This window comes from Glycine max, chromosome 11 (assembly GCF_000004515.6).
Source record: "Glycine max cultivar Williams 82 chromosome 11, Glycine_max_v4.0, whole genome shotgun sequence".
In the NCBI taxonomy this organism is placed as follows: domain Eukaryota; kingdom Viridiplantae; phylum Streptophyta; class Magnoliopsida; order Fabales; family Fabaceae; genus Glycine; species Glycine max.
This window is the reverse complement of record NC_038247.2, coordinates 718,701-731,681: the sequence shown is the minus strand read 5'-3', so window position 1 is coordinate 731,681 and position 12,981 is coordinate 718,701. Positions and strand designations below refer to the sequence as shown.

At 32.9% G+C, this 12,981-nt stretch overlaps 1 protein-coding gene across 1 annotated transcript; it reads right to left on the bottom strand.

The window, feature by feature from the left end:
- Positions 1 to 5,640: 5,640 nt before the first annotated feature.
- LOC100786644 (cellulose synthase-like protein D2) lies at positions 5,641 to 10,896 on the bottom strand. The gene is made up of 4 exons (XM_003537730.5): positions 10,629 to 10,896; positions 9,002 to 9,896; positions 7,653 to 8,460; positions 5,641 to 7,556 (listed from the first exon to the last, which is right to left on the bottom strand). The coding sequence occupies exons 2-4, from the start codon at positions 9,865 to 9,867 to the stop codon at positions 5,799 to 5,801; spliced, it is 3,432 nt and encodes a 1,143-aa protein (XP_003537778.1). The 5' UTR covers positions 9,868 to 9,896; positions 10,629 to 10,896; the 3' UTR covers positions 5,641 to 5,798.
- Between the last annotated feature and the right edge of the window lie 2,085 nt (positions 10,897 to 12,981).

The following is a 12,981-nucleotide window of genomic DNA, read 5'->3' as shown; positions in this document are numbered from 1 at the left end:
TATTCAAATGATCAAAGTTGAAAAAAATACACACACATGACCTCTATTTATAACCTAAGTGTCACACAAAATTGGAGGGAAATTCAAATTTCACTTGAATTTGAAATTGAATTTGTGGAGCCAAACTTTGGAGCCAAAATTTCACTAATTATGATTAGTGAATTTTAGTTATGGTTCAGCCCACTAATCCAAGATCAATTACAAGATTCTCCACTAAGTGTGCTTAGGTGTCATGAGGCATGAAAAGCATGAAGGACATGCACAAAGTGTGACTATATGATGTGGCAATGGGGTGTAGTAAGCAAATGCTTACCTCCCCCTCTAAAATTTAATTGGATTGGGCTTCTACCAATTCAATTAAATTTATTTCCAACCACACACATCAAATATCCACTTAGTGCATGTGAAATTACAAAACTACCCCTAATACAAAAACTAGTCTAGGTGCCCAAAAATACAAGGGCTGAAAAATCCTATATTTCTAGGGTACCCTACCTACAATATGGAGCCCTATATACAAGGACCAAATATAATGACATCCTAGTCTAATATGTACAAAGATAATTGGACCCAACCTTGGCCCATGGGCTTAGAAATCTACCCTAAGGTTCATGAGAACCCTAGGGCCTTCTTCAGCAGCTCTAGCCCAATCTTCTTGGAGCCTCTTGCTCATGGTTCTAGTGATTGGTCCCTTCCTAGGGAGGATTGCATCAAATTTACCATTCACGCATGTCTTAGTTAGTCCATCTATAATACGTATCACATTGATGAGACAGAGTTTATAAAACTCACTCATGGGTCAACTATTCACTCTGTATAATTTCAGAAATTTAATTTGTATAAAATAAATATACAGCAATCAATTAAAAAGCTTCATGAATTTTTTTTTATTGAAAATTGCTTAAATAGGTTACGGGTTACTATTATTATTATTATAGGATTAATTTTATTTTTTTTGCTGAATAAAAAAAGAAGCTTATTGCTCCGGTCATATGTTAAATTTTAGTCACTATGTCCGTCACAAAACTTGATATTTGTCTTGTCCATTTGTTATGTTTTGTTTCTTTTCTCTTTATGGGCAGTTTTATATATAGGATTATACCATTAGTTCCGTGAAGTATACCAGGGTTTAATTGATGTAATACAAATTAATTTTTTAATACTAATTTTAATCATTGAAAACTTTTATTTCAGGTAGAAAAAGAGTTGGTATATATTAAAAATCATATTAAAAAAAGGCAACATTCAGTCAGTTATATTAAAAATATATTTATAGAAAAAGATATTTATTTAAGCAAACTCTTTTTTTCTTTATGTTACATGTTAGATATAATTGGTCAGTTTTTATGTTACATGTTAAAAAATAAAGCCAATACAGCGAGAGAGTGAAAATAAATAAATATAAATCTTCTTTAATCTGTCGAACACAATGCCTTAAAAATTAAAATATTCAAAAAAAAAATCTTAGTTGTTGTTTCACGTGGGAATTCTTTCGTACAGGCGTAAGGGGAGCAGTATGTTGATGGTATGGTGCTCAGGTCAAACTGGCAATGTATATATATGGCATTTTTTTTTTTGGTATAGATATATATATATATATATATATGGCATGTTGAGTTTATAGGATTATTATTTTTCTTCGAGAAAGAAAATACGATAAATTAAATATTAACTTAATTATTTTATATACGGAGCCAGTCACACAAAAATTATATATGGGAGTAACTATACTTAAATACAAAATAAATTAAAATATATAACCAATTGTGTAGCTAATTAACTAAATAATCTTTTCATTTAACCTTTGTAGTTTTTGTAGGCAGAAATCACGAGCTGTTTAAGATGTGTGATACCCACGTTAGTTGAAAGATAATAAACAAATAAAAAACAGTTGAAAGGTAAAAATCTAAGTGGTAGTTGAAAATTATTAAGTTAGCTTAAAAAAAAAAAATTGTTTAAATGTGTTGCTTATCTTAATTTTGTAGGTTTTACAATATTACATAAATTTAAGTACTCTATAAAAAAATTTACTTCAATATCAAGGTTGCTAAGATGAAAGCTTAATTTTATTTTGTTTTTGAGCAAAATATACAAACACCCCTTAAGTTTGTTTGTTTGAACATATTATACACACATTCCTTCCGTATTTGGCCCATACATAAACATCAATTATTTTCGGATTCCAATTATATTAGTATCTCTTTTCCAGTGTTAATTTCGTGTACCCAAAATTGTCAAGTGTTAGTCATATGGTCCTTTAAGAGAATTTTTATGATAAAAATACTCATGTCTTCTCTCCACCAACCGTTTAAATCATATATTTTAGGGGTTCTTCACGCATTCGTAAGTTATTGATAGTGGGTCATAGGTTTCATTTGCTTTTGTACTGAAGGTTTCACAATTTGATGAAAATTACAATTTTGTTTCAAAATTAGGTGCATTTTTTGTTTCCTTTTTGTACTTATTTGGTGCATTTTTTGGGTTAAAGGTTTCTATTGTGGAGAAATTAGTCGATAAATCTATTTTTAACCCAGGTAGACGTATATGATGGCCGTCAAAATCCTAACAGACAAAGATGATAGTCATTGAACCTCAAAAAGAACTCAAACCCTAGCAAAACACATTTTGGAGTTTCTAATTTGAAGGTTTCAAAACATATGAGGAAGCAGCGAAAATGAGAGTTTTCAAAACTATGAAGGGTAATTTCTATCTTTCACAAACACACTAATAATGTTATATAATTAACGGATTTGTTTAGGAGTGTAAAAGAAATGCATTTTTAAGAGAGGAGATGCGCCTGTAATGTATCCAAATTTGAGGGGATATTTGTGTAATTTGCTCTTCTTTTTTTATTAACCACTTTTGGGAAGTATGTTATGTTAGTAAGAGATTCTAACTCATGATCTTCTTATCAGTGCAATCCTTATGTCCCTTCCCTCAACCACAAAACTACCTCATGACTCTCGCTTAACTTAATTTTGTGAATCATCCTACAGTTTGTTAATTAATTTCTCTCTTTTATGTTTTGTTTGGTAGAGAGGATGAAAATATAGTAAATAAAAATAGAAGAAAAAATTGAATTAAAGTAACATGTAAAAGATGTGAGACTCATGTTAATTTTTTACTCTCCCCTCTTTTCCCACTCTAAATCCTCTATGAAATAAAGGGTTAGAGCTTAAAAGAACATTTTTTTATTCTTCACAATTTTTAAGCATCGTTGCTTATAAAATTAAGCAAAGCAAAGATGTTTGTGTAAACAATGATTTCTCCAATGATAAACTTTAATGAGAGATTTCACTTAAGTTGAAGTGTAAGTGACAAAGTTGGAGGGGATGGTCTTATTAGATAATAAGTTAGTAAAATTATTTGTTGATTGTAGACAAAAATAGAAATGTTTATATGTTATTTGTATAAATTTTAATTTATTTTATTGGTAAAATATATTTTGTAGTATTTATAACTATTTTATAATTAATTTTAAATTCTTATATTTTTTATAGATAAATCATTTTAATTACACTTGTGTCTTTCTATTATTATTTTTATAGTGTGTATTATACTATTCTTATACTATATCTCCAAATATTTTCAATCATATTTAAAATAAAGTAAAAATAGCATATTTTATTAAGTAGATATTATATTTTCATTATGTTAATTAGTGTAATGATTAAAATATTTTGAAATATAATGTTGGAAATGTTATAAAAACAATATAAATAGTGCAATGGTTAACATAAATAGTGTAATATAAACTATTCAGAAAAATCATTAAGAAAAATCTAAATCTATCGTTATTAATATCTTGAAGTATAATGTTGAAATAACGAAAAGATGTTTACAGGGGCTGAAAGATTTGGTCATGGGAACTTAGATGGCCTCCGCATAAATAAATATTATAAATAATATAATGGTTAAAATAAGTAATATAATATAAAAATATTTAAAATAATAAAAAAATAAACTTAGAATCTATTATTATCAATATCTTATGAAATAAAAGGATAATAATAAGAAACCTAGTCTTCTGGAGAGAAAAAAAAAACTTACCTTATCGATGGAATAAGGGAAATAAAAAAAAAGTATATAGTAAAAAAAAACAAATTTAATAAATATTTTAAAAACAAAGAGAAATAAATAAGTAACTAGAGTTTAATATTTTAAAAATATTATTTGAAGTACGATTTTAAAAATATTATAAATTATTAAAAATCTTATTTATTAAACACTACTAATAAGATTGAACAAGTTTTTCAGTTAATAATTAAAAATAAAAAAGTTAAAACTAATTGAAATAAAATATCAAACACAATAAGCCAGTGAAAAAATTTATTTATGAAATAACTAAAACTTTTCAACCATTAAAAAAATTGGAACATAACCTATAATATTTCCTAGAAATATGATTTGTTAAGAATATAATATGATACTTGATGTTCCGCAGCGAATGGTGGGTTGGGATTTGAAGTTCGTCTGGGCAAATTTTTTTTTTTTTTAAGTGGTTGGTTACCTTGTGTATATTTCTTACTGATTCGGTAGGTTACTTTACCTAATTTTACAGATTTAAACTTCAATATCGACTGCAGGAAGTCTGTGTCTACTAAAATATATGTGATTATTAATTTGCATGACAATTACGTTAAAAATAAATAAATAAAATTCGACACCATAACAACCGATTGCAATACTTCAATTGCAATGCATGGTCAACGATGGATGTATGAATTGATAGATCACGACAAAGAATCATGGTTTGGTTTGGTGGTTGCGGAGCATTTGACTCGAGAGTAGGGATTATTGTGATGTAATTTGGTTTAATTTTTTAATAAAAAAATACTCCAACTATACATAAAAATAACATGTGATTCATTTTAATTTGATTGAATATAATATTAAATCTGAAACAAACTAAAGTTTATTTTTATTCAATTCGACATTTTTTTTAAAAATTCATTTTATACTTTTAATTTTATTTATTTATTTAACAACTAACAAAATAAACCAACATAGTATACACTTTAATAGCTATAATTAAATCATGACTTAACTAAGTTAATTATATAAGAATATAAAAGAAAAATCAATATAACCAACAAGTGATCTAGATTTGATCTTTTAAGCAATGTATCATGCTCGAACCTTGTAGATAAAGGAATCAGTGTAACAAACATGAAATTAGTGAGTAATGTCAATGTCTTATCCTCGGTCTTTTTCTCTCTCACCAACCAGCGATACAGCACCCTACTAATATTTCCTTGGTCCCTCCTCTCACACATTGGGACCATCCTCACACTCAACACTACCACTTTCTAATATTACTTCATTGTTATAATTATTTTTTCACCTTCAACGATATGTAGCTAGTCAATAATTATAAATAACAATCAAAGCAAAATGCATCCTGCAGGCTGCTGCCCTACATTAACAAGCATACTAGAATTTCAAGTGATGGAAGTTGTCACCATCAATGAAAAGAAAGAATTAACGTAATGAGAGCATTGGAATGCAAGAACACTGCTTTCAGAAATAATTGTCAAAAATGGGAGCAAACGCTGATAATTATGTAAGAACAGATTAAAAAAAGTCAGTGACAGGAAACCCTTAATCAGCAGAATGCTAAATATGATCACATTTCTGGAATTAAGTACTAAACAAAATTCATAAGCACAATAGACAACATAATTTAAGTCCATTCATTAGTAGAACCACCAATATGTAGAATCAAGAGAAAAAAGAAACTAATTTTAAATAAAAAAATAGCTGACAGATTCATTCATCTGACAAAAAAGAATGACCTGTCAAGGGAACTGGAATGAACCCCCAATTTGGTCAGTACCAGCAGGGGGGTTGATAGCCACCCAGAGGAGAGAAATTGTGATTGCTATGAGGCCTGACCACACAAAAACTATGGTAGGTGTCCTCCCTCTTCTTCCCATCAAACCTTTTGCAAAGGGATAGAGATGAGCCAAGACCCAAAAACTGAAGAAAACACCACCTAGTAGACGGCTCCACTGTGGTATGACACTGTATATGGTTCTGCTTACTCCAACTGCTATTGCTATTAAGTTGACCATCATAATTGTGATAGGTGGAATCATAAGGGATGTCCATTTCACAATATAGAGATCAGCAAACTCATCATCTACATCATCACCACCTGATTTTGAAGTCAAGGTGAATGAGATTTCAATCCCTGCTACAACTTTGAGCAAACCTTGAAGCACAGCAGCTAGATGGGCACTGGTCCCTCCAATCAGCCAGAACTGCTCATTTCTCCACCACTCTTCCAGCTCAATGCCAGACCACTTAATTTCAAGCACTGCAAGCATGCACAGAGTCACAGTGATGCCCAAGAGGTAAGAAAGAAAAGTGACATTGAGGGTTTGGACAATGAACTGGCCGGAGAATAGTGATAGTGCAGGAAGGAAGCAGTAGACAATTAGGAATATGGATGTGAAGGGGTAGATTCCAACATTTAGGTATGCAATTCTTTGAAGAATTTTCATTCTTGGGCTAGCCAGGAGTGCATTGTTTCGAGAGAAGAATATTTCAACCGAGCCAGTAGCCCATCTAAGGACCTGATGCAGCCTGTCAGTGAGATTGATGGGAGCAGTTCCACGGAAGGCATCACGCTTGGTCACGCAGTAAATTGATTTCCATCCCCTATTGTGCATCCTATACCCAGTGACCACATCCTCTGTCACAGATCCATAGATCCATCCAACGCGATTTCCCCACTCAGTCTTGTCCTCATACCAACAGGAGATGACACTGATGGCTTCCGCAACAGTTGATGCATCAAGAAGATCGCGGGCTATGGTGAGAGCACCAGGTGGACGTCCATTTTTCACAGCAGGGTGATCGGCTAGTGGTCGACCTTGAAACTCTGCCACTGGAATTGAGTCAATGAGGAAAGTAGAGTTTCCAAACTTCTTAGGGAACAATGATAGATTCATTTCCTCATCATCAGAATCACCCATCCTCAGTGCACGGTTCTCTTCTGGGGTGCTTGCCAGTGATGCATGCTTCTTTTGACGACCAAAGCAACAATTACAGCAACCTGTGTGGTGCTCTTTAGAACGCGGTGGGTCAAAACCATAAAGTGCAACCCGTCTGAAAAGGCATCCAGTTCCCACATAGACTGGTCCTTGGAGTCCATCAAGGGCTCGCATATTGACATCAAAGAAGACAGTATTATGGTTAGCATATCTATCAGAGGGATCAATTCCTTCAAACCTCTGGGGGAACTGGACATAACAAAGGCGGTCACCTCCACGATCCATCATAAAGCACATGCCTTCCCTCATTGCCTTTGAGTTGTAGATATAGTGGTCACAGTCAAGATTGAGTATAAAAGGACCATTAGACATTATAGCTGAGGCTCGAACCAAGGCATTCATGGCCCCGGCTTTTTTGTTGTGATCATAGCCTGGACGCTTCTCTCGAGAAACATAAACAAGAAGGGGAAGACGGATATCAACATCAGTCAGGTCAATGAGCCTTGTATCATCAGCACTTCCTAAAAGAGGTTCATCGCTGGGAGGTTTCAACATCACCTGCATCATTCATGAAAAAACAAATTATTTATCTTACTCATCTCAGTAAGACTAATATGATACTTGAATAAAACTGTATAAGGACCTCTTAAGTACCTGAATTATACCAGCATGGTCACCCTTGGAATGCTCAGATGTAGGACTCAACCAAGTTCCTGGCCAATGAGTTCCATCAGCCATCCATGTTGCTTTTGGAATCTTCACAGTTTCTAAAGGATCATCTTCCCTGTTTTGTCTCTGAACTTTCATGGCCTTGATTTCCTCTCTTGCATGATAGGCATCTGACCGGCGGCGGATAGATTCAGGCAGACTATTGATCCTAACCTTGAATTCATCATACTCACGCTTTACCCGTCTACGATCCTTGACAAAATCAGGCTTCACTTTGTTTTTGTAAGGGTCTCTTTTTAAGTTGAAGTATGATTCAGGATTCCTGGGCTCTATATCATGTTTACGACAGAAGGGAACCCACATGTTAGCAAAGCTGGCAGCTTCGGCCATTGCCTCAAAAGTTAGAAGTGCACCTCCATCATCAGAAACATAACAAGAAAGCTTCTCAACTGGGTAATCAGCAGCTAAAATAGACAAGATGGTGTTTGCAGTGACAAGAGGAGGTTCTTTCTCAGGATCAGCAGTAGAAACAAAGATATCTATGCCTGGAAGATCAGATTTTCCAGTAGGATTGTTAGGGTTTGGTGTTTCAAATTTCTCCTTTAGAACATTAAGGTCTGTGGAACGATTCACTGGGCATAGTTTGGGCAGTTGATCCAGCAGCCAGGAAAAAGCAAACCATATCTCACAAACAACAGACATGCCCCAGAGCCAGACTGCATCAGAATTTTGGTGTTTGATCCTCCATGCCAAGAACAGTGCCAAGACAACCAAACGAATAAAAATGATAAGACTGTACAAACAGACACAAAAAGAAGAAGGAAATTGTCAGATGATTTAGATTATTGATGTGGTGCACATTAATTTTTAAGTTCAGGACTAGTACACATGATACAATTTTAGAATAAAAAAACACGCAAAAACTAAAAAATATGAAGAGAAAATGAGTTTTAAAAGTCTAACCGCAAAGACTTAAAACACATACACAGTACAAAGAAAAAAGGATTGGGCAAGTAAATAATTCACAAGCCTCACTTGTATTCTAAGTTGGTGTTGGAATGCTTGAAGAAAGGAATAGGACCAAGTCAATATTGCTAAATTGCCATACTCATGTAAACAAAATTTATTAATCTATCAAAATTTAAATCTCAAACATATTAATGTAAACTATTATCTATTTTGTGCATGAACATGGGTATACATGCTAATGCCAAATAGCCATTCAGAATAATGGGGAACTGAATTGTTTAAGTTGGTATAATTAGAAAAGAAGCAAAAAAAAAATGATATTTTAGAAAAGAAAAAATAAAGTATTTAAGACTAAAGCTTTATACCGATATGGGCTCAAAACGGCAGCAGGTATCTTCAGTTTCCGAGTAAGTGGTCTCCAGGGTCTGCTCATCAATTCAGTTGGCTGAACAACATCATCCTCTTTTTCATTTCCAAAACCACCTTCCTTTGGCCATATAGCATTGCCATAGCCATAGGTGCCCTTTGTTTCAAAGAGCCACCTATTATGATCAAAATCTCCAGTTTGGCTCCTCATTAGTGCCGACTTTGTTGATTTCATCATGGACAATCTCCTCTCCATTTTAGACATTCCACTTGGTGGAGGAAGTGGAAGGGGACGTCCATTATCTACAGCCACTTCATCTAGCTCTGTGTTCTTGTATGGCTCCTTGCATCCTGGGCATATCCCACCTCCTGTTTTTACAGCATCTATATAACAATCTCTGCATATCTTGAAATCACACTCACATGGAAGAATATCAGCACCACGTTCATCGCTCATCACCTTAGAATCACAACCAGGAATTGCACATGAAGATCCTTTTGCACCAGCCATCTGCGGATGATTTGCTTCAGATTCTATCACCTTATCCATTAGATGGGCTCGAGTAACGCTGTTGAATCCACCTGTGAAAAGTGAATTTGACACATATTGTTCCTCAACTTTCTGTGAGATTGATGGATCCATAGGTTGGTTATCAGGGGTAGGTGGTATATGCACTGTGTAATTCATGAAGTCGGTACTCCCTAGCTCACTATCAAGATCATCTCTGGAGTAACTGACATAGCGACCCGAGGAAGTCCTCCGGCCAAATTGTACACTTGGAGGTAAAGGTGGCTTCTGGTCATCAGGTGCATCAGATGACGATGATATAGATGATCGGCTTGCTCTAAACAACTTTGATGCCATATTTGACGACTAAGGCTGATTATAATATCCTGAAACTCAGAAATTTAGTAAATCATCAAAAACTATAGTTAATTCAATCCACTAGAAACAAATCTATAACATAAAAGTTAAAGACTGAAACCAAATATCAAAGATGAATCTTAATCCATATGAAGACACATTATTCAACACTAAAGCACTGGCTGGATCTCAGTAAAACCTTGAAGAATGTATACATAATTTCAACAGGTCCACACAAACATCAGAAAAAAAAAATCCCGAAAAATGCATAGATAATTTCATGGGGCGTGGTTGCCACCCCAAAGAAAAGAAGTTGAAAAGACAACGGACCAGAGATTCAGTGGAATCTGCACAGAGATGCAGACACTCAACCCATGAACATTTTATTCCATAAACCCCCACTAGAAGTAGAAGAAGATCCCAAAAATATTTTCTCTTTTTTTTCACTCTCACAAAATCTCAGCAGCAACAAAACTAACAACCCCTTTGACACTGATGCCCCTAACCAGCAAGAACGACGACATTAACAAGTCAGCTGAAGTTGGTAAACCCCTTTGACTTCCCTGCTTTAATGAACCCACAAACCATCAAAAATCTTAAAAATCACAAAAAAAAAAAATGCCCAATTCTCATTTTTCACAGCTTTCATACCCTTTTAACCTCAGATCATCACATATAAAGGAAAAGTGGTCAAGTAAAGTTGAAGCTTTGGAGTAGAAAAGGGTGGTGGCGCAAAGCAGAAGATGAAAGATGAAGCTTACCTCTTTTGTTTGTTTCAGATCTGTGTTTGGTGATGTTAGCAGAAAGCCATGAGAAGAGAAGAGAAGCGTTTGAAAATGAATCTGATGGAAAGGAAAACTTAAAAGTGTTGAACTTGCTTTCCAACTGTAACCTTATAAGCTTGCGCATACACGACACAGTCACACGCAATTTGAATTAGACAGACAGAGCAAAGACAGATGGAGAATTAGTCGCGACCAAAAACTTTTTAGTTTGTACACCACTAAGCCCCTTCAAATTTCCAATCCTACCAAACCTTAACGAGTATTACTCTGGATTTAAATGTAAGGAAAAAGAAAACAGTTTTATGCTCATTTATAATATTTAATTATATTAATTTTAATTAAAAATTAGTTATTTTTCTTAAATTACTTGAGATTTATTTATATATAAATCCAAATTCAAAATGAAAACATTTTTTTCTTCGATAACACTTATCATTTATTATTTTTATAAATATTAATTAATAATAAAACATGCCTTAAAAATAATATATTAAAAGATATTTCGCTACTCTTGTTAAAATCAATTGTAAATATGATAACTAAAATTTATAATTGAGATTAATTTAAATATATATTTAATTATATTCAATAATTTAAAATTAATTTTAACAAAATTAATTATACTTACCTTGAACTTTAATAAAATTTCATTTGATAATTTTCCTTTTATAAATATGTGCATTTTTTCTTAATATGTGTAGCAACATAATCGTTTATTTATTTTTCAGGCCAACACAAACTTTTCTGGATATCTTATATAATTAAAAAGATTTTAAAAGCAATGTAGAAAAAAAAATATAACATCGTCCATTAGAAATACAAATGATTATTAATTAATTAGTGTGTTGGAGATACATGAATGATGCACACTATTAAATCAGCCTATATACAACCTTAATTCTAGCAAAGAGAAAATCAACTAAAAGGAATAAGACATGTCCTAAACAGGAAATGCAGACATGGAAAAAAAATCTCAGGATTATTTTCCTTGCAACTTGCAAATTCAAGTTGTTCCTCCTTGAGGTGCATCAAAAGCATCCATCATACACATATGGCTCTATCCAGACAAAGGTACGGAATATTAATATTCCCAAAACTTGATCTTATTGCTCTCTTGAAGGTATGCCTCTAATGTATGCACTTTTTGGATGCAATTCCATATAGCTGATTCCAAAATCTTTTTGAAAATTATTTGCAAGTAGTGATGGAAAAGTGGAACTAAAACATCGACTGAAGTTTACTGTTGCATGGGCTAATCGTGTAGGGAATGCTTTTTCCATACAAGTTTTACAAACAATGACCATTTGATAGAAACTTCAGATTGTTAGTACATAGGAATATAGTGGTGTTATCATTGAAGAGGATGCTTTTATCAATTATTCCATACCTCTAACAGGATTGTACCACGCGTAGGGACCATTATAGATGAATTTAAGGAACTTGAATATAAATTTCAACCATGTATCTTTTCGTGGACTCCCAGATCTCTTAATAGGGGAAGCACATGCAATTCTGGTAATGGTATGTTTGATGGATAATCCTCCTACACTTCTTGTAAATGCTTCACCTGATTATTCTAATAAACTGCATTTTTCATATAAAAGAAAGAGACATAAGTTAATCTCTCACTAGTTTTATTTTAAACTTCTACATTTGAAATTACAAAATCACTGGTCGGTGTTTAATGATGGGATCAAATTATTATTGTTGGTTAAATTAATTATTTTTATTTCCCACTAGAAAGTGGCATTTTTAACGCACAAAAAAAAAATTACTGTACCCAAAGCCAAAACATAGAGTGGAGACAAATAGACAATAATATCATACTCCCTCGAGAAATGCAATATCTAGCGCGTATAACTTTAATATCAAATTCTTGTTTTTGGTATAAATAATATCAAATTCTTGTTTTCAATTTAACAACAAAACAATCTCCATTTTTTCAAAATTAATTTACTAATAAAGTCGAGTCGCAGAACATGCGAAGTGGGGGACCTCCCACAATCATCAGAATTGCTACCATAAAAATTCGTGAACTTTTGTTGTCAATTGTAATTTGCAAGAAAGAAATATCCAATGCATCATTACTTGCCCAAAAACAACTTTAATCACATTTTTCTATATAAAAAAGGAAAAGGAGCATCATTGGTTATTTAAAAATTAGAAAAAAATTAAAATGATAAAAAAATAACCAAAACACTTTCACTATGAATATTTTTATAGTGAACGCATCAATTCAACTAATGCTTCGACATTATCAGTTTGCATAATATTATTTATCTGTTTTACCGTTTATGTTAAAAATTGTATAAGCGCGCGTCTTTATTTT